This window comes from Canis aureus, chromosome 36 (assembly GCF_053574225.1).
Source record: "Canis aureus isolate CA01 chromosome 36, VMU_Caureus_v.1.0, whole genome shotgun sequence".
NCBI lineage: Eukaryota > Metazoa > Chordata > Mammalia > Carnivora > Canidae > Canis > Canis aureus.
Genome location: NC_135646.1, coordinates 29,291,062 through 29,314,438, shown reverse-complemented (window position 1 = coordinate 29,314,438; position 23,377 = coordinate 29,291,062). Strand labels below are relative to the sequence as shown.

Here is a 23,377-nt window from a genome sequence, read left to right as displayed (position 1 = left end):
GCTCAACTTTCAAGGTGCTCTCAGCTCCGGCACATATTTTTTGTTCAGGCAAACGCAAATGAGAAACCCTCTGAGGAAGAGGCCACGGTGAGGCAGAGAACAGAACTTGTGGGGTGTGGGTTACACTTGTAAGCGCCCCCACACCAACAGGGCCTAAAACTCTCACTAACAGAACGTTACCCTGGTCAGTGACAAACAGTCTGTGGGTGGTGGGACTGCTAACCACAGAGCTAATGCCAAAACCCCGAGCACAGTCTTCTAATTGATGGAGATTTTTTTTCTATTATTAGACAAGATTGCTGATGCCTGCTTCCCTTTACCCGCCCAACACCAATTTTTGAGGAATGGCCATAGAATTTCCTCTAAGTGAAAAACCAAAACATAGGAGGTGTGAATTGTTTGGACTGTAAGCTTCATGACTTCCTCCGATAGCATCTCTCCTGCTGAAAATGTGACTGGTAACACAGTAAGGGCTCATTCAATATCTGTCGACCAAATATGAAGATTGCTACACGATATTTATAAAAGACAAGCCCAGTACAAAGTGACATGGGAAGTATGAAAATGAAGACATGAATTCATTTACAGGTTGGCAAATGGTAACAAAAAGAAAACCACACCATAAATTTTACAATGAAAAATAATAAGTGGATCAAAAAAAGGATATTTTAAGTGGGTTTTTTAAAGTTTAATTGACCAACATTGTCTTGTACCTATGCCCCTCACAACATAGTAATAGGTACATTAAGCCAAAGCTTTTGAAGTTTAGAAGTGATGATAAATCCAAATTAATAGAAAATGATTTCAACATGTTAACTTTTTAAAAAATAGTTCATTTATTTATTTCAGAGACAGAGAGAGCACAAGTGGGTGCAGAGGATGAGGGAGAAGCAGGGTCCCTGCTGAGCAACAAGCCCGACGTGGGACTCCATCCCAGGACACCAGGATCATGAACTGAGTTGAAGGCAGATGCTTAACCAACCGAGCCACCCAGGTCAGGTGCCCCTTCAACATGTTAACTTAAAAAAAAATAAACATAATTTTCTAACAGGTCTCCCCAAATTCCTCTTGACTCACAACAGTTTAATAGCCAGAGAGAGCTTTTTAAACAGAGATCAGTTCATGTTACACTCCGATCAAACCTACCAATGGCTTCTCATTACACTCAGAATAAGATTTGGATTCCTCGCCAAGCCCCCAAGCTTCTCTACAAGACAGTTCTCACACACCTCTCTGATCTCATCATCTTATGTTATTTCATATTTTAGATACAATCCACTATTTATCTAATAACTGCTGAGTTTTGTCCATTTAATAGACATTACTTGGATTTTTTTCTGATATCTCATGTTGTGCTTTCAATGTTTTTTTTACAGATGCTAAATATTTATTTTTTTATTCTTTTAATTTCTTCTGCACTCTATTTTCACTTGTAGTGGTACTTTTGAAATTTGACCATGCATCCTAAATATCTCTACTCAATAGATCTTAGTAGTATCTATGTGGTGAACTTTCAAGGTTGCATAATAATTTCTCTGGGTATAGAATTGATGGATATTGTATTCCAGCTCTGTGAAGAAATTATTCTACTCTTCTCTCTCTCTTGTTTCTGTTTTAAATTTGGCTCTGGTTTGTCTCTCATTTCTGTATGGGTAATATATTTGATCTCTCTTGCTACTTTTGGGGACTTTTCTTTCTTTCTGATGTCCCTCCTGCTTGGGATCTATATTTCTAGAATCCAGGAATGATGTATGACAGTCTCCAGTGCAGCCTCTATTTACAGCTATGTTTTATAGTTAAAAATTTTTTATTTGGTTCTACAATTTCTTCTAATGTGATGAACCAACCTATGCAATTAAAAGTCTGTTCTAGGGGATCCCTGGGTGGCTCAGTGGTTTAGTGCCTGCCTTCGGCCCAGGGCGTGATCCTGGGGTCCTGGGATTGAGTTCCATGTCGGGCTCCCTGCACGGAGCCTGCTTCTCCCTCTGCCTGTGCCTCTGCCTCTCTCTCTCTCTCTCTCTCAATCTCTCTCTGTGTGTCTTTCAAGAATAAATAAATAAAAAAAAAATAAAAGTCTGTTCTATTTTTCCTAGCATTTCTATGTATTTTTAGTGGGACAGTTTTTATTTATCTAAAATTATAAGTCGATCCTGAAATTATGGACTATTTCAAAATGAATAGTGAGAGTACTACATGTTAACGTATATAAAGTAGTTCTCAAAAATATATAAAGTTAAATTCATTTATAAAAAAAGAGAAAGACTCAATATAAAGTACTTGAATAAAGAAGTTAGTAAAAGAAAAAAGTAAACTAAAGAAGTAAGATGGATACACCACCAGACTGACATGTGATATATGACCACTACAGGTATGCCAAGGATATGGAGCCACGACTCTATTAGGAGAGCATAAACTGGTTTCACCGATTTGGAAAACAATTTTGGGATTACCAAGTGCAATGAAAGATGTACATACTCTATGATTCAGCAATTCCACCCCTAGGTATCTATCCTAGAGAATTTCATGCACATTTCATGTGCTCCTTGGTGAACATGTGCTGAACAAGAATGTTCAGCCCAACATCATTGGAAACAGTGAAGAAATACTAGAAGTAACCCATATGCACATCAATAGTGAAATGCGTAGGCCTTGATACTCACACAACAGGATACTACGTGACAATGAAAATGAATGAACTACTGCGGCACATGTCAACACAGGTCAATCTTAGGAACAAGATTAAGTGAAGAAAGAAAACTGTCAAGAATAAATACACTTTTGATCCAACTTACATAAGATTCTGTGACTTGCAAACCTATATAGTATGTTGTCTAGGTCTAGGGATGCCAACATATGGGGTAAAACTGTAGCAAAAAGGAAGAGACTGGTAAATGAAAAATTTAGACTAGTAGTTACTTTGGATGAGGAGAAAGCAGAGTGGAATTAGAGAAGGGGCACAGGAGACTTCTAAGATTCTGGAGACCACTGGGTACAAAGCGGCAACAGCCAACCTTCTATCCACACATACATGTATAGACGTCTGGAATGACACTCATCAAATATTAATGTGGTTATATGTAGGCAGTAGACTTTGGATTATCGCACATTTTTTTGCATTTTTTCTGTACTACTTCAATTTTTTTATTATGAATATGCACCATTTTAATTATTTATTCATTTATTTTTTAGAGTGCACATACATGCACGGGGTGGGAGGGACAGAGAGAGAGACAAACACTTTTTTTTTTAAGATTTTATATTTTCATGAGACACACAGAGAGAGAGAGAGAGAGAGAGAGACGCAGGCAGAGGGAGAAGCAGGCTCCATGCAGGGAGGTGGATGTGGGGGACTGGATCCCAGGACTCCAGAATCACACCCTGAGCCAAAGGCAGATGCTCAACTGCTGAGCCCTCCCAGGTGTCCCGAGAGAGAGAAAATCTTAAGCAGGCTCTGCAACATGGGGCTCAAGTGCATGACCCTAAGATCATGACCTCATCCAAAATCAAGAGTCAGACCGTTAATCAACTGAGCCACCCAGGCACTCCCACTTTAATTTTTTTTTTATGTCATCCTGTGGGAGAAGATAGAAAGGAAGGTTGTCATAGACTGCATATTTGTGTCTCCTCAATTGATATGTTGAGTCCTAACCCCTAATGTGATGCTATTAGGAGATGGAGCCTCTGGGAGGTGATTAGGTCATCAGGGCAGAGCCCTCAGGAATGGGGTTAGCATCTTTATAGAAGAAAACCTAAAGCATTCCCTCCCCACTTGTGCCATGTGAGGTCTAGTGAAGGGACAGCTGTCTCTGAACCAGGAAGCTGAATCAGGCACCCAATCTGCCCATACCATTATTTCCTTTCCTCTAAAACCGTGAGAAATAAATGTTATTTAAAATTCACGCAATCAATTGTATTCGTTACAGCAGCCTGACCAGAGATATGGTGAGGAAGATGAATAAGGAAAAGGGGCTTGCAATTGAAAGCCCAAGAACAAAGATCTAGCAAACTCTTAGGCGTTTACCCAAATGGGTTGAGAAAACATGCCCACCCAAAACTCTGCACGTGAATGTTACTGTCAGTTTTATTCGAAATTGCCAAAAATGGATCAACAAACTATAGTATCTGCTGCATACAAGGGAATATCGCTCAGCAATGATTAGAAATGAGCTCTCAGCTTACAAAAGGACATGGAGGAAACTTAAAAGCATATTCCTAAGTGAGAGAAGTCGATCTGAAGTCTAAATACCATATGAGTCCAACTATATGACATTTTGGGAAATGCAGAACTAGAGAAAAAGTAAAAAGACCAGTGGTTGCCAGGGGGTTGGGGTAAGGAAGGGAAGGATGAACTAGCAGAGCAGAGGAGATTTTAGGGCATCGAAACTGAAATGGTGGATATGTACGTAACATTACGCATTTGTCAAAACCTATAGAATTGGACAGCACCAAGAGGAAACCCTCACATCAGCTTGGACCATAAGCTAATAATAATGTACCACACAGGTTCATTCACTGTAACAGATGTACCATACCACACAAGAGGTTTCTAATGGGGGAAACTGGGGAGAGGCAGGTAGAGAGGGAGTATAAGGGAACTTTCTGTACCTTCTAAGCTTTTCTATAAATCCAAAACTGCTCTAAAAAATAGTCTGTTGGTTAAAAACAAACAAACAAACAAACAAACAAACAAACAAAAAACAAGAACAGGGCAAAGAAAGCATTCTTGAAAGATTTAGGCATATATTTCTTTTTAGCAAATCCTATTCTTACCACATTCTTAACAGTTTTGTAATGCTTCTAACACCCCTGGGGTACGTACTAGTGTGATGAAGAAACTGAGGCCAGAGAGTGTAAACATCTTGGTGGGAGCTGCAAGCAGTGCTTCACAGAGCAGGATTGGCGAGGCAGTCCTTGCTCCCAGTCTCCACCTGACGCTGCCTCCCCTGCCTCCCCGGGAGGGGCAAAGGTGAGCTGGACGTCCTGCCCAGCTGCTTCCCACCCCAGAGTAAATCACAATATTGAAACCGGAGATCTCAGCTGCTGTCTAAAGAACTAAGTCTGTCTTACGCCAGTTTAATTCCCCTGGAACTGTATTGTTTGCTCTTTTTTGCTAAAATAGTTAAAATGGATTGCATTTAAAATCTCAGAGGATGAAAATGTTCAAACCAGATAAGCACAGTGTCAACAGACTTTGATAGGAGGCTTTTTTTCTCTTTTAATTCTTGAGGAAGCAGGAAGACTTGTTGGGCAGCTGGATGGCTCGGTGGTTGAGCATCTGCCTGCGGCCCAGGGTGTGATCCTGGGGTCCCGGGATCGAGTCCTACATTGGGCTCCCCACGGGGAGCCTGCTCCTGCCTCTGCCTGTATCTCAGCCTCTCTCTCTGTGTCTCTCATGAATAAATAATAAAATAGTTGACAATATTCTCTGTTACTATTTTTTACTGTATTCTGTTACTATTTTTTACTGTATTCTGAATTTATACAAATACCCGATAAGGACAGCTTACAGAACGAATGAAAGAGCAAGTGTTTTGTCTGTTCAAAATACCTTAACCAACCAAACCATTCTTTGAGTTCCTAGTTCGTAGTAGAACCACAGTGGGTACTGGAGGGAGTCAGGGAGGTCTAAAAAAGGAGGTCAGGCTTTGACTTCAAAGAGCTTGTGACCTGCTTAGACACATCCAGCCAGAAGAGATGCTGGTTATCTCGCAATCCACGCTCCATGAAAGATGAGAATACGGGCTAACATGGCTGAAGATTTCCTTAATACACGGGGACCTCCACAGGTCCTCTAGAAGTAACTGGGGACGGGGCTGGGGTAAGAAGGGTGGCACTGCACTCCTAGCCATGGAAAGAGGTTCAGAGTCTTTCAAGAGTGAGTTTGGTATGTTTGGGAATAAGGAGAAGATCTATTTTCGGGGGGCAGGGATGGTAAGGGAGCTGGAGGCAGTTTGTCGGGAAGGGTCTACAGAGATAAGATGCTTGAGGTGACATAAGATGCTACAGTGACATACGAGAAGAGTTTTTGCTCAAGATGAAATGTGAATGGGAGTTACTGCAGGTTCTTGAACTCAATCAAAATCTTATCTCCACCCCTAAAAAAGATGGGCTGTAAATTTACCCTTGATTTATCCTAAGAAAAATCCTGTTATTTTCCCCAGTCAACAACAAAAACTGTTCATTGGAAGCCTATTTTTTGCCAGAATAGAAACTCCAGTCTTCTTTACAATCCCAAAAAGTAAATAAGGATCATTCCGATTTACATGAAAAGATGTGAGAATTCAGAAAGATTAAGTGATTGCCCAAGGTCATATTGTGAGAATTTCAAATTTCAGAATTTCCAAAGACCATGCATCACCCATTTTACCCATCTGCATCCTTCTAGGCAAGTAACTTGCAAGATCTTTGCTTCTAGGCAAGATAAATATCATTGACACACACATACACACACACACGATACACTACATACATTTTAATTTTAGGCTTTGGGGGTCAATCTCTGCGATAACTATTCAAGAATGCCACTGCAATGTAAAAGCAGCCATAGTCAATATGTAAATGAAGCATATGGCTATATTCCACTAAAATACAAAGACCTGAATTTCATAGAATTTTCACATCACAAACTTAATTTATTTTTATTTTTTTTCAACCACTTAAAGATGTAACAACATTCTTAGTCATGAGGCCTCATAACAGGCAGTGACCTACTCACATCTGACTTCATATTTAGCAATGTGCTCACCCCTGTTTTAGTTTATTGATTAGAGCACCAAGCTAATGAAGCCCAGGTCAAATGTCTTATCCCTGTAAGAGACAGCTTGCTTTATACTGTGAAAAATCCTGTTTTGTTGGCAAGAAGCTATTTTCCTACCTGGCCAAGTGTTTTGCAAGTTTGTAGGGGATTAGAAGGGCAAAGACAGCTCAGTGAAATCCATACAGCAAACAGAACAACATCTATGTCCCTCCCACAAATGTTAGTAACTTCCAGTACATTTCTGTTACAGTCTAGATAAAAATTTCTAAAAATATATTCACTGTAACTTTGGGATTTTAAGAATGCCTCACTGAAAAGTGGCAGATGCACTTTTCATGTTGCCTGACACATTGCATAGCCACTCAGGAAATATTACAGCAGTTCCTATTCAGAGTTCATTATGAATGTTAGCACGGCTCAGTTTAACTCAGTATTAGCCTACCCTTAATTCTTTAGATCCCTATTTTCCCTCGCTTCACTCATTTAGCTCCTTCTTCAATGAATATTACACATCTACTATATATCCAGTCTTGAGGCAGGCGCTGGGAATTCAGAGTTGAATACTAAAGTTCTCAGTTTGGGGGAGAAGACAACTCACTGATGTAAAATATACTAAATGCCATGGTACAGATGTGTTGTGGGAACACAGACGGATGGGCTTTGCCTGGCCAAACCTTTGCAGAGCTAGAGGCTAGACAGTACCAAGAAACACTTTTGGGGGAGGTGAGACATGAGCCAAATCTGGAAGGATAAATACAACCACAATACTAACTAGATTGTTCTAGGAGAGAGAAGGCAAGGGAAGAAACGGGAGACAGCCATGAACTTACCGTCTTTCAAATCTTCGCTCCAGTCTTAAACATAACCGGTAAATAGTCACATTAAAATCACACATACCTCCCCACTTATAGTGTATTTCAGATTCAAAATTTCATAAAAAGCAAACATTAATTAATAAAATAAAATGGAGCACAAAACTTAACATGATAAGAGAATTCAAATTTTCCCTCTTAAATCTGAATTGAAAATAACGTAAGGGTACATATTTAATTTTTTGGCTGAATTTAAGACACATAAATCCAAACATTTTTGAAAAAGTAAAATGCATTCTCACCTGAAGGACTTTCCTAATTCTTTTCAGATTGTGTATCAAGAGTAGGTTTTTCTCTTTGGAAACGCGACCTAACTGTTCATCCAGTTGTATTAACAAGTTTTGAAGAAGAATTGTTGCCATGGTTTCATTGTTGGAAGCTGCCTCCCTAAAAAACAAAAGTGTTATTATGCAACAGGAAACAACTTAGTAAAACGTCTACTTTTTTACCATACTAATTTTGGTAAAATCTATTTCACAGTGGCAAGCACTTAAAGTTTTTACAAATGAGACTGTACACTTCAAAGCATACTCAACATCACTAATCATTAGGGAAATGCAAATCAAAACATGAGGTACTACTTCATACCTAGTAGGATGGCCATTACTGAAATCCTCAAATAACAAGTGTTGGTGTGGGTGCAGAGAAACTGGGACCCTTGTGCCTTGCTGATGGGAACGGGAAATGTACAGCCATTGTGGAAAATAGGATGGATACTTTTCAAAATATAAGCACTGAGTTACAAACAGCAATTCCACTTCTGGGCAGATACTCAAAAGAACTGACAGCAGGTCCTTGAACAGATATTTGTACATCAGTGTTCATGTTAGTTTTATTCACAGTAGCCAAAAGGTAGAAACAACTCCAGTGCTAATTGGCAGATGAATAAACAAAATGTGGTATACATTTACATAGAATATCACTCAGCCTTAAAAAGAGAAGGAGGGGAATCCCTGGGTGGCGCAGCGGTTTAGCGCCTGCCTTCGGCCCAGGGCATGATCCTGGAGACCCGGGTTCAAGTCCCACATCGGGCTCCCTTCATGGAGCCTGCTTCTCCCTCTGCCTGGGTTTCTGCCTCTCTCTCTCTCTCTCTCTGTCTCATGAATAAATAATAAAAATTAAAAAAAAAGGAATGGAAGTTTCTAAAAAAAAAAAAAAAAGAGACAGAAGGAAATTCTGATACATGCTACATGAATGAACCTAGGAAAAATTTGGTAAGTAGAATACACCAGCCACAAAAGCACAAATATTGTGTGATTACACTTACATGAAGTACCTAGAATAGTCCTATTCAGAGAGAGAGAAAATAGAATGGTGTTTGCCAGGACTGGGGGCCAGAGGGTGAGGAGTTATTGGTTAATGAGGCCAGAGTTTCAGTTTTGGAAGGTGAAAAAGTTCTGGAGATGGATGGTGGTGATGGTTTGTACAGCGACGTAAATATACTTAGTGCCACTAAACTGTATATCTACAAATGGCTAAGATGGTAAATGTTATGTATATTTTATCACAATAAAAAAGAGGACTATTCAAAGAAAAAAAGGTTAACTGTACATGATAAACAGAGCTTTAAAGAAAGATTGTAAAACATAATAAGAAAAAATAATTATTTATATTGAGTCTGTACGTTGAAAATTGATGTAAGCGATAGGTTTACTTCTTGGCTTTTTAATATTTAGAAATTACTAGGATTTGGGCTTACAAAAAAAACAAAGTGCCAGAAGCACCAAATTTTCATCTACAATACATGAAACCAGAAAGGACAAGGATTTTCCTTTGAGGAAACTTTCCAAATCCTTGAAGAAAGTTCTCGATCTGAAATAATGTATGTACTCAGTCAAAAGCAGATCATAGGATAAATTCACAAGGATAGAGCATAAGGCATTTGTATATCAGCCTCTAAGGAAAATACAATAATGTTTGATCCTACCAGTCTTGATTTTCAATCCACTGAGCCAACAGATGTCGAATTTCCATAGGAAAGTTGTCATCGTAGAATTGATCTACTTGCTCCAAAAATTTGATTTCTAATTGTTGGACTTGATTCCACTGAGACATGCTATAAATGAAGAGGTAAAATTAGAGTTTAAAAATAACGTTAATGATTGTGGTACATGGCGCGCGCCTGGGTGGCTCAGTCGGTTGGGCATCTGCCTTCTGCTCAGGTCACGATCCTGGGATCTGGGATCAAGCCTTGCATCAGGTTCCCTGCTCAGCGGAGAGTCTGCTTCTCCCTTTGCCCTCTACTCCCTCTGCTTTGCTATCACTTTTTCTGTCAAATGAATAAATAAAGTCTTTAAAAAAATTTACTGTGGTACATGGGCGTTTTCCTTTGGATTTAAAAAAATTATTTATTTATTTGGGAGTGAGCAAGCACGAGAGAGAGTGAGCACAAGTGGGGGAGAGGCAGAGGGAAAGGGAGAGGGGGAAGCAAACTCTGCTGAGCGCAGAGAGCCTATGTGGGGCTCGAACCCAGGACTCTGGGATCATGACCTAAGCTGAAGGCAGACGCTGAACCACTCAGGCGTCCCTCGCTCAGACTTCAAAGAAAGACAATGTCGTCCATTAGTTAAGTAACTGGAAAAATTTTTCTTTTATAGTCACCCTATTTAAGACAACAGTAAAGAGACAATGCCTTCCATCCAAAGATAAAGCAATTCTTAGCTTTTCCCTAAGTCATCTCTAATAAAGGAAAAAAAAGTTCTCTGTTCCCAAACCACATCCTGCTTTGGTCTAACAGGAACTCCAGAATTTTCTCCAGAAAGCATTCACTCCCCCTCAACACCTCCACTCTGTCACACAAATCTGTGTCGTCAACAAACTCCTTTCCTTCCCTTGCTCCCTCTGCACTCTTGACTTTGAGCAACCAGAAGGCAAACATATTCAACTGTACCTTCTCAGAACCTCGTAAGACTTTCCGCGTGAAGCGCCCCCAATAAAAGTCTCTCCAACCCAACCCTTCTTTTTTTTTTTCAACCCTTCTTTATTTCAGATGTGTCTGGCTTCCAGACTCTTGCTCGCATTCCTAGACCTCTAGTCGAATGTGGTCTTTGCCTTATGAAGAGTTTCACGTATGCATTTCTGTGGGCTCTAATTCTTTCAGGTCGAAATATCTCTAAATCAATACATATTTATATTTCTCTGTATGATGATCCACTATGACTGTGCAGAGCTTTTAAAGTCTACTCTTCAGGGATCCCTGGGCGGTGCAGCGGTTTGGCGCCTGCCTTTGGCCCAGGGCGCGATCCTGGAGACCCGGGATCGAATCCCACGTTGGGCTCCCGGTGCATGGAGCCTGCTTCTCCCTCTGCCTGTGTCTCTGCCTCTCTCTCTCTCTCTCTCTGTGTGTGACTATCATAAATTAAAACAAAAAAAGCAGATAGTTTGTTTATAAAAAAAAAAAAAAGTCTACTCTTCATTAGTCTCTGATGTGCACCTGACAGTGGTTAACCCCTCAGGTTAACTGAGGAGGAAACCACACTTGATATGTATTTGGCAGCCTGTCACAAAACAAAAGTATGCGTTTCTTCCACGGTACCCTACTCTGGCCAATTTAGAAGCTTTAGGCATTTCCTAACACAGGGGGATTAATAGGACAGTCTTAATTAAGTTACAGTATTTTGCTTTTTCCAGAGCCAAAGTTCCGATTGTTTTATCAGCAATTTTAGATCAAGGAACAAAACTTTTACATGGTTAATCACCACAATATTTTGGCCTACCTTGTAAGTAAGTTAAGATTTCTTTTGCCTATAAGGTCACAATAACATATTTCATATATTTCATATACATATTCCTCAGGTTTCAAATGGAACCATTCTCAGGGCACCTTTTCTCTGACCTAAATCTATAGAGGAATGTTTTGCTAAAAGAAAGGAACTGGAAAAAGAAATAATGTTTTATTTCTACATCATTTCGTATCTTGAAGACCTTTACATGCACCACTCTAGGCATGTTGTAAGTGCTCAGCGAGTGCTTGGCAAGGGAGTGGCAATTCTGGGGTGGCTACGAACGGGGCAGGTGGAGAGTAAATTTTACTCCAACTTTAGAAATGAAAAAAAAAAAATCGGAAGGACAAGGAAGATGACTCCTATCCAAGATGCACAGCACCCAAGGACCAATCCAAGGTCTCCTGACACCAGACGCCGTTGTCTTTGCAGATGCTGGTAGAGATAGACAGACAGATAGATAGACAGACAGACAGGTAGACAGACAGATAGATAGACGGACAGACTGATAAAGAGATCCCATAAAACTGGGATAGTTGTTCCGGTGCCACAGTGATACTGTCCTACTAGGTCCTTGCCAACTTATTCCAGGCACCGGTGAGAGAGCAGGAGCTGCAAATGCCACTACAATGGTCACTGCTATGATTTGGACCAAGATCTGTTTTCTAAGAATTCACTGCACTGAACGAACAGTGGCAAAGCTGGGGAGCTCAGTCCCAGGCCCCGGCCCCGTCTAGAGGGCGGCTGAGGCCCTCTCCCCCGAGGCAGCCCCTAGAAGGTCTGCAGTCATCCTTTCAGCCTCTAATGGCAAATTCTCGCATCACAAGGAATCTGGGCAACATCCCTTCTGAGAACCGAGCGCCTGTCTACTCTCCTGGGGCGCCCGGCGCGGCCCAAGGGCAGCTCGAGGCCTTGGGGGCCCGCACCCCCGTCGGGGCCAAAGCACCTCTTCCGGATGCCAGGCCCGGGTCCGGCCCACAGTCCTGCCCGGAGGAGCCAGCGGGGGAGCGGGGGTCTGGCGTCCAGGGCCACGGGGACCCCCCCAATCGTCCAGGGCCGTGGGAGCCACCCCCCCGTACCCCAGGGCCGCGAGGACACCTCCCCCCCGTCGTGCAGGGCTGCGGGAGCTTCCCCATCGTCCAGGGCCGCGGGGACACCCCCCATTGTCCAGGGCCGCAGGGACACCCCCCCCCCCGTGGTCCAGGGCCGCGGGAGCCACCCTCGTCATCCAGGGCCGTGAGGACACCTCCCCCCTGTCGTGCAGGGCCGCAGGGACACCCCACCCCCCGTGGTCCAGGGCCGCGGGGACCCCCCCATCGTCCAGGGCCTCGGGGACACTGCCCCCCCCCCCGTCGTCCAGGGCCGCGAGGACACCTCCCCCCATCGTGCAGGGCCGCAGGGACACCCCCCGTGGTCCAGGGCCGCGGGGACACCCCCATCGTCCAGGGCCGCGAGGACACCTCCCCCCCATCGTCCAGGGCCTCGGGGACACCGCCCCCCCCCCCCCGTCGTCCAGGGCCGCGAGGACACCTCCCCCCATCGTGCAGGGCCGCAGGGACACCCCCCGTGGTCCAGGGCCATGGGAGCCACCCCCCGTCGTCCAGGGCCGCGAGGACACCTCCCCCCCATCGTCCAGGGCCGCGGGAATCACCCCCCCCCCCCCCCGTCGTCCAGGGCCGCGAGGACACCTCCCCCCCGTCGTGCAGGGCCGGGGGAGCTCCCCCATCGTCCAGGGCCGCGGGGACATTCCTCCCGTCGTCCAGGGCCGCAGGGACACCCCCCCCACCGTCCAGGGCCCACGGGAGCCACCCCCGGTCGTGCTGGGCCGCGGAGACCCTCCCCCCCACCCCCGTCGTGCAGGGCCGCGGGCCGCGCTGCAGGGGATCCCAGGGCCGCAGGGGATCCCACGCAGGAGCAGGCGCAGGCGCAGGAGCAGGCGCAGGAGCAGGAGCAGGAGCAGGAGGCCCGGCCTACTCACCCGGCGTCGGCCCAGGCCTCGCGCGGCGTCCAGTCCCGTGGGAGGCGCCCTCCGCAGTCCCAGGACCCAGGACCAAGGACCCAGGACCGGCCGCGGGCGCCGTCGTCAGCCGCGGATTTGCATGTCTCCGCCCCCTCGAGGCTTTCCTGTGCGTCAGCCCAGAGGCTCCGGGACTTTAGTGGCGTCGGTTCCCACCCACTCTCTCTTCTAGAAACGCTAAAGAGCAGAAACCGCAGGCGGGAGCCGCTCGGCAGCCCCCCTCCCCGCCCCCCATCACTCCGCGTGCGCCGGGTGTCAGGTGCGGCAGGGGCCGCCTGGGGCTCCGCACCCCCTCTTGGGCCTTCCCGCGCTCGCCCGCACACCTCCCCGCCCGCACCTAGCACCTAGGTCCCTGGCTTCCTGCTCCCCCAGGCCGCTCACCCTGCTGCGCCAGCCCTAAGGAGGAGGGGGCGCCTGCGGAGGAGGGAGGGGCGCCTGCGGAGGAGGGGGGCACCTAGGGAGGAAGGGGCGCCGGGACCCGACCACCAGGCTCAGAGACCTCTGGGGCTCCAGGCCCGCGGGGTCCCTCGCGGGGGGCGGGGGGGGGGGGGACAGCCGAACCCAGAGCCCTGGCCGCTCCTACCTGCGGGGCCCTCCTACCACCTGCACCTGCGCGGAGCCCCGCACCTGGTTGCCACGGGATGCTTTTCTCCCTTTGTGACACGGGCCTCTTCTAGAATCACGGGTGGACGGAGCCTTGGCCTGCTCTGGTTCTAACACCTCTTCTGTACCTGGAAAGACAGACGGTGCCGGAGGAGCCACCGGAGTGACTCCATCAGGTGTCTCTGAGCCTGGGTGAGGCCAGATGTTGGCCCTCCCTCCCCAGTGATCTGACATATTTCCTCTCCTCCGAGCTAGAGGCTACTCCTCACACAGGAGTCCTACTAATGTTCAGGAACGTGAAGACAAAATAAAGGAAGACAGACTGACCGAGGCAGAAAGAATGGCCCCATTTGCTTGCACAGGAGTCAGAGCAAGGTACCCCGGTAAGGGCCTCCCTCCCTCAGCTGCGCTTCCTGGGTTCTCCTCTCCCTCCTGACATTGTGATCTGATCACCTGCTTAAATTCACCCCTCTCCCTCCCACGAGCACCAGAATCACCAGAGTAAGTGGGTCAACTCCCCAAGCATACTGGGCGTCACGCCAGGTGGGCCTGGTCTTGGCTGCTGGCTCTGCTGCTCAGTCCCCACCTGCAGCAAGTCCCTAATGTGGGCTATCCCATAAGCTAGGCGCAGAGTCTGGTTCCTCTGGGGAGGCAAGTCTCTCCTGAAAGGTCTAAGTTCTTGGCACTCAAAATTCTGTATAAGTTGGTCTCAACCTATCCGGGAATCTCCCCTTCGCACCCCTTCCCCCCCGCCCCAATCCCTACCCTGGAGCCCAGGATCCAAGGCAGCTGAGTCTGTTCTGTTCCCTAGAAGAACCTCTCCTGTTTCAGTATTGGTGCTCCCTTCAACTGCCGCTTCCTCCCCAAGCCGTCTACTTACTGAAATCCTATCCCTCTTTTTATAAATTTAATTTTAATTCCAGTGTAGCTAACATACAGCATTACATTAACTTCGGGTGTGCAATATAGTGATTCAACAAGTCAACAAGTCCAACAAGTCAACAACCCAGGGCTCATCAAGATAGGTGTACTCTTAATCCGCTTTCCCTATTTTGCCCATCCCCGCATCCACCTCCCCTCTGGTAACCTTCTATTTCTCCTCTGTAGTGAAGAGTCTGTTTTTTGGTTTGCCTTTTTTTTCTTTTTTAAATCCTTTCATCCTTAGTGAAGATTTCACTGATGACCCCAACCCACAGCATCTTTTCCCTGCTCTGAATTCTCATCACACTTCCCATCCAAACTAGTGCTGCCCAAGAAAAATAAAATACAAGCCACATGTTTAAGTTTTCTAGTAGCCACGTTGGAAAAGGTAACAAGAACAGGCAAAATGAATTTCAAGGCTATAAATAATCCAGTAATACAAAATATTAACATTTCAGCATAGAATCCATATCAAAGTTGCTAATGAGATGCTTTGGATTCCGTATTTCAAACTAAATCTCTGAGGGCGGGTGCGTAATTGGCACTTTGAGGAAATCTCCATTTGGCCTGGCCAAATGCTCAGGAGCCTCCTGCGGCCGGTGGCTCCCCTGTGAGCGCAGATCTAGACCACTCATTTAGCACTTTTCACTTCCTGCCTTCCAGTGTTAGTCATACTGGTTTTGTGCGTCTTTACCATCATTATATTCAACAGTTGAGCGCCTGCTCTACAAAGCCAATTCCGTTCTCTTCTTCCTTTTAAGGACCTCGCCTCAGGACTCCCTCAGCAGCTTTCAAACTGATCTCTTGACCTCTTTATCCTCTTAAAAATTGTTAACAACTCCAAAGAATTTTTGCGTGTTACTCTTCTGCATCAAATTCATATTTACTGTGTTAAAACTAAATCTGAGGAAAAATTACTTATTAAAAATTACCATCATAAACCCATTATGTGTTAAAATAAATGTTTTTGAATGAAAAACAAGTGTATTTCTAATATAAAAAAGTTAGGGAAGGGAGTGCCTGGCTGGCTCAGTAGGCAGAGCATGTGACTCTTGATCTCAGAGTTATGAGTTCCAACCCCACTTTGGATGTGGAGATTACTTAATAAAATCTTAAAAAAAATTTTTTTAATTAAAAAAATTAAAAAACTAGAATGAGTGGCATAGATTTACATTTGAAAATCTCTAACGTGTGGGCTGGGAAAAGACAGTTGGATTCTTAGTCTGCAGGAGCAGACTTCTGCATTTTATCTTTTGCAAAATATCGTTTTGGTTGAAGTATTTGAAGAAAACCGGACTCACACTGATGTGTAATTGGAAAAGGAGGAATATTTTTTTAAAGACTATTTATTTATTCATGAGAGACGCAGACAGAGAGGGGCAGAGACACAGGCAGAGGGAGAAGCAGGCTCCCTGCAGGAGCTCGATGCGGGACTCGATCCCAGGACCCCGGGGTCACGGCCTGAGCCAAAGGCAGACGCTCAAACGCTGAGCCACCCAGGTGTCCCAGGAGGAGCATTTTAATAGCCTTTTCAGATAATCCTTCTTTGATACCACAACAAAACTCAACAAGTGATAGTTTTTTAAGGGTTGGTTGCACTGTGGAATGTGAAACTCCAACAGTAAGCTCTATATATACACTCACATTAAAATCTGTTGGCACATCTTATATTTTAAATGGAAATTTTACCCATACAATTTTGTAATATCATACATTGGTTATTTGGAAAACATGAATCCACTAAATTATGCAGATCTTGTAAATGCTCACACACTTCATCGTACAAGTCAGAAAATCGTATTAGTTAATATCGCCACTGATCTTATTAGAAAAGTATTTTTAAGCATTGGAAATTGTTAAGCCCAGAGGGAGGATGCAAGTGTTCCATATTCTAATTTTTGCTTGAAAACTTCAATTTTATTATTGGAGACAGACATTGCCAAGTGTTTTCCCTGAAGTGACAGTCACAAACCGTTCATTTTCAGGAAAACGTCTTCCAAATACCCAAGTCTGAATAACCACAGTTTAAGTCATTCTTCTGAGTAACGATGATGTTCTGTGACACTCAATCACACAAGGGCTTTTCTTGAGACGATCACCACACCTTAATGTGTGTACTTCTCATGATAGAATATTATGGAGACATTAATATAAAACGTAATAAAATTAATTTTCCAGCTTCATTGAAAACATTATCAGTTAAACTAGCATTTAAATAGTTTTAAGTGTGTGGTGATAAAGAGTACAACGAGGGGCACCTGGGGGGCTCAGCGGTTGAGTGTCTGCCTTTGGCTCAGGGCGTGACCTCAGGGTCCTGGGATGGAGTCCCACATCGGGCTCCCCCCAGGGAGCCTTCTTCTCCCTCTGCCTGTGACTCTGTCTCTCTCTGTGTATCTCTTATGAATAAGCAAATAAAATCTTTAAAAAAAAAAAAAAGGAGTACAATGACTTTTAGAGTAATTTGGCATCACAGCCTTGGTTCACACTGAGGCACCAACATTACCCACCATTGCTTTGGTACCATCAGTGCAAATGTCAATAGAGTGAAAAAGCAAAACATTATTATAAAAATAGTTTTATTTTCAGACAGATGGCCTTTCCTTAAAAAGGTCTTGGCGACTACCCCCTGGGAATCTGCAGACACTTTTGAAACCTCTGCTCTGTCTACCGTATCCTATCCACCATCATCAGTTTATCCAGTGGTATATCATGAGGGAATCTGTCCTCAGATGAACATTTTTTTTTCTTGGTTAAAGCATCTGCCTTAAACCTCTGTCTACCGTCCTGTTTCATGAACTGAGTCTGGCTTCTAAGAACAGGTATCTCTATGTCCACTTTACTTTTCTTTGTTAGAGTCAAATAAATAGCCAGGTCCCCAATTTCTTGGCCCTACATGGACCCTGGTTTCATCAGTCCCTTAGAGTCAAAGACAAAGAAGAAAGGCAGGGGGAGGGGAGGCTGGAGAAGTAGGAGAAGAGAAATAAAACCAAAGAAAAGCACATCGTAGTGAAACCCCCAGTTTGCTAAGCTCAAAGACCACAGCAGATTCTTGTCCCCCTAGAATCCATGCTCCATTCCCCCTAGTTAAATCTCTATTTCTAATTTTTTTTTGCCTCCCCTTAACTGGGAAATATCAGATTATAGACTTGCAGGAAAGTCCTGACTGTGCCACTTTCTAGCTACACAAAGTCAGCTCAGCTATGTAACCTCTCTAAGCCCCAAACTCTGTAAAAATGGGGATAGTATATCCGCCATAAAATTGCTGGGAAGATTCAAAAATCTAGTGTAAGGAATAAGATAAGAGAAAACACTCGACAAGAGCTGCTCTTAATAGAATCATAACAACCAAGTTGGGAGGCTTTGAAAGTGACTAGGATAACTCTCCTCCCCTTCTCTCCTCATCCTCCGGATGGGTTTCCAAATGGAGACGAAGAGGGGTCAAGTGAGATAGGCAGGTTCACATCTGTGCATCAGAAGCCGAGAGGATACAGTCAGTTCTTGACTGCTTTTTCTGTGTCTTTCTTTTCTTTCTTTCTTTCTTTCTTTCTTTCTTTCTTTCTTTCTTTCTTTCTTTCTTTCTTTCTCTTTCTTTCTTTCTTTCTTTCTTTCTCTTTCTTTCTTTCTTTTTCTTTCTTTTTCTTTCTTTCTTTTTTTTTTGTATATTTTTGTATTGGTGCTGGATTTGCCAACATATAGCACACCACTCCCGTCCAGTGCCCCCCTCGGTGCCTGTCATTCAGTCACCCCATCTCCCGCCCACCTCCCCTTCCACTACCCCTTGTTTGATTTTCTACAGCGTCTGCGTCTGGGGGAGTCAAGGGGAGGAGAAGGGAAGTGGCTACCACTTTCCCTGACATTGGTTGTGAGCAAGCTCCACCTTCTCCCAATTCTTGTGCGAAGAATGTAAACATTTGTTCATTTTCATGTTTGTGGAAGCACCTTACCCGTCCCATCCAAGCTTCCTTTCTAATGTGTCCTTAGGAAACTAGAGGGAGTTAGAGTCCGATGCTGGGTACAGAGAACGCGCATGTACAGACATGCTGAACTCCACGGTAGCCTGTGCTAGTATCAAATGAGCACGACAGCGAGGGTAACTGGGACAAGACAGCGTGGTGTGGGTCTCAGCTCATCTGGAGGCAGGTCCCTCAAGCTCCAGCAGAACAGGGGCAAGGTCTACAAAGGGCTTTAAAGATCTGTCTTGTTGTATCCTCAGGACCGGTTTCCAAGGACTGTGCTCCCTCTACTGCCACCTCAGGAGCACAGCAGTTTATAAATCACAACATTCCTCCAACAGCCTTTTTTCAGCTCCAACTGCATGCCAGATGGAGTGCTGAGATTTACAGGCATTGTTTTTACCAATTCCTCACAATTCTCTGAAGTATTAAGGATCATTCTGATTTCTAACAGACAAAGAGATTAGGCTTAATGAGGTTAGAGGGACTGGTCAACGGGAATCAGATGGTAAAGGGCAGGTTCGGGAGTCAAACTCAAGACTGGCTCCAGAAACATTTGTAATCATTGGCTTTACTAAAAATCTTATCTACTCATATAAGAAACACAATGAATTTCCCAAAGAGCTACGGAAGAAGTAAGTTTAAGGATCCAAACGCGGATTCCAAAATAGAGAGGCTCATTGGATAGTCTATTAATCAAAGATGATGCGTATACTCTGATTCTCCAGATTTGCCTTGCTATATGGACGGTTAGCCATGCATTTAACAGTCCTGCATGTGCCGGGATGGTGGCCACATTGCCAACAGATTTCCAAACCATTTAGCAAATTATGTGGTTCTACAGCATCCTGCTTATAGTGTGTGAAAGGTGACTGTTTCTACCAGTGTGTTTCTGTTTCTACTTCTGTTTCCATTTAATGTACTTTTTCATATATTGGTCTCTCTCAGAATTGAATATTTAGTGGATCAGAATGAAATGTCATTTTCCTTGTATTACATCCATTCTTTGATGGAATGCCTCATCCCCTTAGTCTGTTCTGAGGGCTCTTTCAGTTGACTTGCCTTGTCCAGGCACTTCATTTTCACTAGGACTGCCACTACCTTTGATAATTATAATAATATCTAACATTTATAGGTTTATAAATGCTTAAATAAAGTCAATATAAAGATGTAATGTACATCAATTCTATCTAAATGCCAAGTTGAAGAGGGTAGAGGAGATTATCCTTCTGTCTCTCTCAAATTTTTTTTAAAGATTTCATTTATTTATTTGAGAGAGAGAGAGAGACTGAGCAAGAGAGAGCAAGCCAGGGACGAGCCAGAGGGAGGAGGAGAAGCAGACTCCCTGCCGAGTAGGGAGTCTGAGCACTGGGATCATTTCCTGGGCCAGAGACTGATGCTTAACTGGCTGGGCCACCCAGGCACCCCTCTCGACTCTCTTCGCTTAGGGAAAAAAAAAAAATCCTTGGTTAAGCTGTTTGAGGTAGTGAGAGAAAGCAAAACAAAACAAAAATGGATAAAGGGCTCCATTTAAAGGCATAGATAGAAATTGGGAATGTGGAGCAGATAGCAGAGAAAAGAAAGGAAGGGAAAAAGAAAAGATATAAAGGGAGCTAAAGAGGAGGAGAGAATGGGAGAGAGAAGAAAACATGGCACAAAACTTGCAAAGAATAAAGGAGCTTAGTAAAAGATTTCTACTGGTGAACTCTAATGACCCATATTTAATGATCTATATTAAATTATGTTTTTTCTCTGTTGGATACCTCCTCTTTCTCCTCAGGCTTCAGAATGACTGGTTTGGTTTTTATTGTGGTCATATTGAAGGAAATGAAAGAAAGGAACACCAAATCAAAAAGAGGTGTGGTGTATCTTTCCACTTACTGAGGTCTTTGGTGTATTTCATTAATGTTTTGTATATAAACCCTAAACATTTTTGTTAGGGTTATATCAAATTACTTTTTATAGTCTTTTAAAATTTCAAATTCCAGTTGTTCATTGCAAGTAACTTTCGTATATTGACAATGTATCCTGTGATCTTGCAAAACTCCCCTATTAGTTCAAGAGGGTTTTTGTAGATTCTTTGGAATTGTCGGCATGCACCATATTATCTGTGAATGTTTTATTTCTGGAAAACTTGTATTTCTTCTTTTAGTTCTTCCTCTCCAATTTGCCCTTTATTTCTTTTTCTTGTCTTATTACACTACCTAGGTCTTCCAGTGCAATGCTGAATAGGAGTGATGAGAGAAGATATCCGTGCCTTGTTCTGGATCTTGGGAGGAAGACATTCAGTCTCTTACCATTAAATATGTTAACTCAAAATTTTTCAAACATACCCCTTATTAGGTTAAGGAAGTGCACTTCTATTCCTTGTTTTTTGGAATGTTTTTTTACATTGATATGACCATATTTTTTTTCTTGTTTAGTCTGGTAATGTGATTAATTACATTGATTCTACAAAGTTAAACTGGTTTTAGATTCTTGGGATAAACCTCATTTGTTGTGATGTATATTCCTTTGTGTATATTGCCAGATTTAATTTGTTATTATTTTAAAAGGATTTTCAAGCACTATTTTTATGAGAGATATTGGTCTGTAGCTTTCTTTTCTTGTAATGTCTGTTTTATTTTATTAGAGTAATAATGGTCTCAGACTATGTTAAGTGTTTCTTCCTCTTCAATTTTCTAGAAAAGACTGTGTAGAATTGGTATTATTTCTCCCTTAAATTTGAAAGAACTCACTAATAAAGCTATCCCTGCCTGGAGTTTTCTTAGTGGAAAATTTCTACCTTACAAACCCAATTTTTTTTTTCTTATTGAGGTATAATTGACATATAACATTATACTAGTTTCAGGTGTACAACATAATGACTTGATATTTGTATATATTGGTAAAATGATCTTCACAGTAAGTCTAGTTAACATCCATCCTCATGCATAGTTACAATTTTTTCTTGCAATGAGGACTTTGAGGGTCTACTCAAATTTTTAGACAGAAAACTCTTCTGGTTACCAATTTCCCCTTGAATGAGCTTGATAGTTTGTATCATTCAAATAATTTATCCAGGGCAGCCCCGGTGGCGCAGCGGTTTAGCGCCGCCTGCAGCACACGGCGTGATCCTGGAGTCCCGGGATCGGGTCCCACGTTGGGCTCCCTGCATGGAGCCGCTTCTCCCTCTGCCTGTGTCTCTACCTCTCTCTCTAGCTGTGTCTCTATGAATAAATAAATAAAGTCTTAAAAACAACAACAACAAAAAAGAATTTATCCATTTCGTCTAGGGCTGGCTTCAGCAGCACATATGCTATCCATTTCACCTAAGTAGTTGTATTTGTAGGCATAAATTTGTTAATATTCTTTTTATTCCCTTAATTATAATCTATAGTAATGTCACCCCTCTCTTTCCTGATATTGCTAATTTGTGTCTTTCTTTTTTCCAGGACAATCTGACTAGAAGTTGATCAATTTTATTGATCTTTTGAAAGAACAAGCTTTTTGGTTTCATTGATTTTTCTCTATCATTTTTCTGCTTTCTCTGTCATTGATTTCTGCTCTTGCCTTTATTATTTCCTTCTGCTAACTTTGGTTTCAATTTGCTTTTCTTTTTCATGCATCTTAAGATAGAAGCTTAGGTCATTGATTCTTCTAATATAAGCATGTAAATCTTTCCCCTTTAGCTGTATCTCACAAATTTTGATATATTAGAGTTAAATTTTCATTCATTTTCTTCAAAATCTTTTCTGATTTCCCTTGTGATTCCTTCTATGATTTATGGGTTTTGTTTTATTTTAGAAGTGTGTTCCTGGTTGGATCAGTTGGTTAAGCATCTGCCTTTGGCTCGGGTCATGGTCCTAAGGTCCTGGGATCGAGCCCCACGTGGGACTCCCTGCATGGTGGGGAGTCTGCTTCTCCCTCTGCCCCTCCCCCCAGCTCATGCTCGCTCACTCTCTCTCTCAAATAAATAGATAAAAATCTTTAAAAAGAGAAGTGTGTCATTTAGCGTCCAACTATTTGGAGATTTTTCTAGGTATCTTTTTATTTATTTTAACTTAATTCCATTGTGGTTGGAAAATATACTTTTTTATAATTTAAATCACTTTAAATTTGTTGAGTTGTTTTATGGCACAGAATATGGTTATCTTGGCTAATGTTTAGGATGCACTTAAATGAATGTGTTCTCTGTGGCTGCTGGGTGGTGTTCTGTCAATATTAATCCGGTAAAATAGGCTAATAGTGTTAGGATTTTTCTTTCACTCAAGACTTTTAGCCTATTTATTCAATTATTATCATCAGAGGAATGTTTAAATCTTCAGCTGTAATTCTGAATTTTTCTCCAGTTCAGTCACTTTTTGTTACCTGTATTTTGAGGCTTTATGTGTAGGTGCATAAACACTTGGGATTCTTTTGTCCAATTGATGATTTTTCCCTATATGATTATGAAATGACTTTTTAACCGTGATAATATTTTTTTTGCTCTGAAGTCAACTTTATTTTGTATTTATATATCCACTTCAGCTTTCTTTGATTCATGGTAGTAT

At 43.0% G+C, this 23,377-nt stretch overlaps 1 protein-coding gene across 9 annotated transcripts in view; it reads right to left on the bottom strand.

Moving 5' to 3' along the window:
• Positions 1-23,377, bottom strand: part of STAT4 (signal transducer and activator of transcription 4) — a 118,886-nt gene that overhangs the window by 83,190 nt on the left and 12,319 nt on the right. For 6 of the 9 annotated variants that reach the window (XR_013373111.1, XR_013373112.1, XM_077885352.1 and 3 more), the window contains 2 exons: positions 9,557-9,685; positions 7,872-8,016 (listed from right to left, as the gene is read on the bottom strand). Coding sequence is in view for 6 of the 9 variants with exons in the window: in XM_077885352.1 (XP_077741478.1) it covers positions 7,872-8,016; positions 9,557-9,684 (273 nt within the window). In the remaining 3 variants the exon portion in view is untranslated. Of the gene's footprint in view, positions 1-7,871; positions 8,017-9,556; positions 9,686-13,329; positions 13,488-13,951; positions 13,971-23,377 lie in introns of those variants that run through there. The other 3 variants (XM_077885355.1, XM_077885353.1, XM_077885358.1) reach the window with 3 other exon arrangements.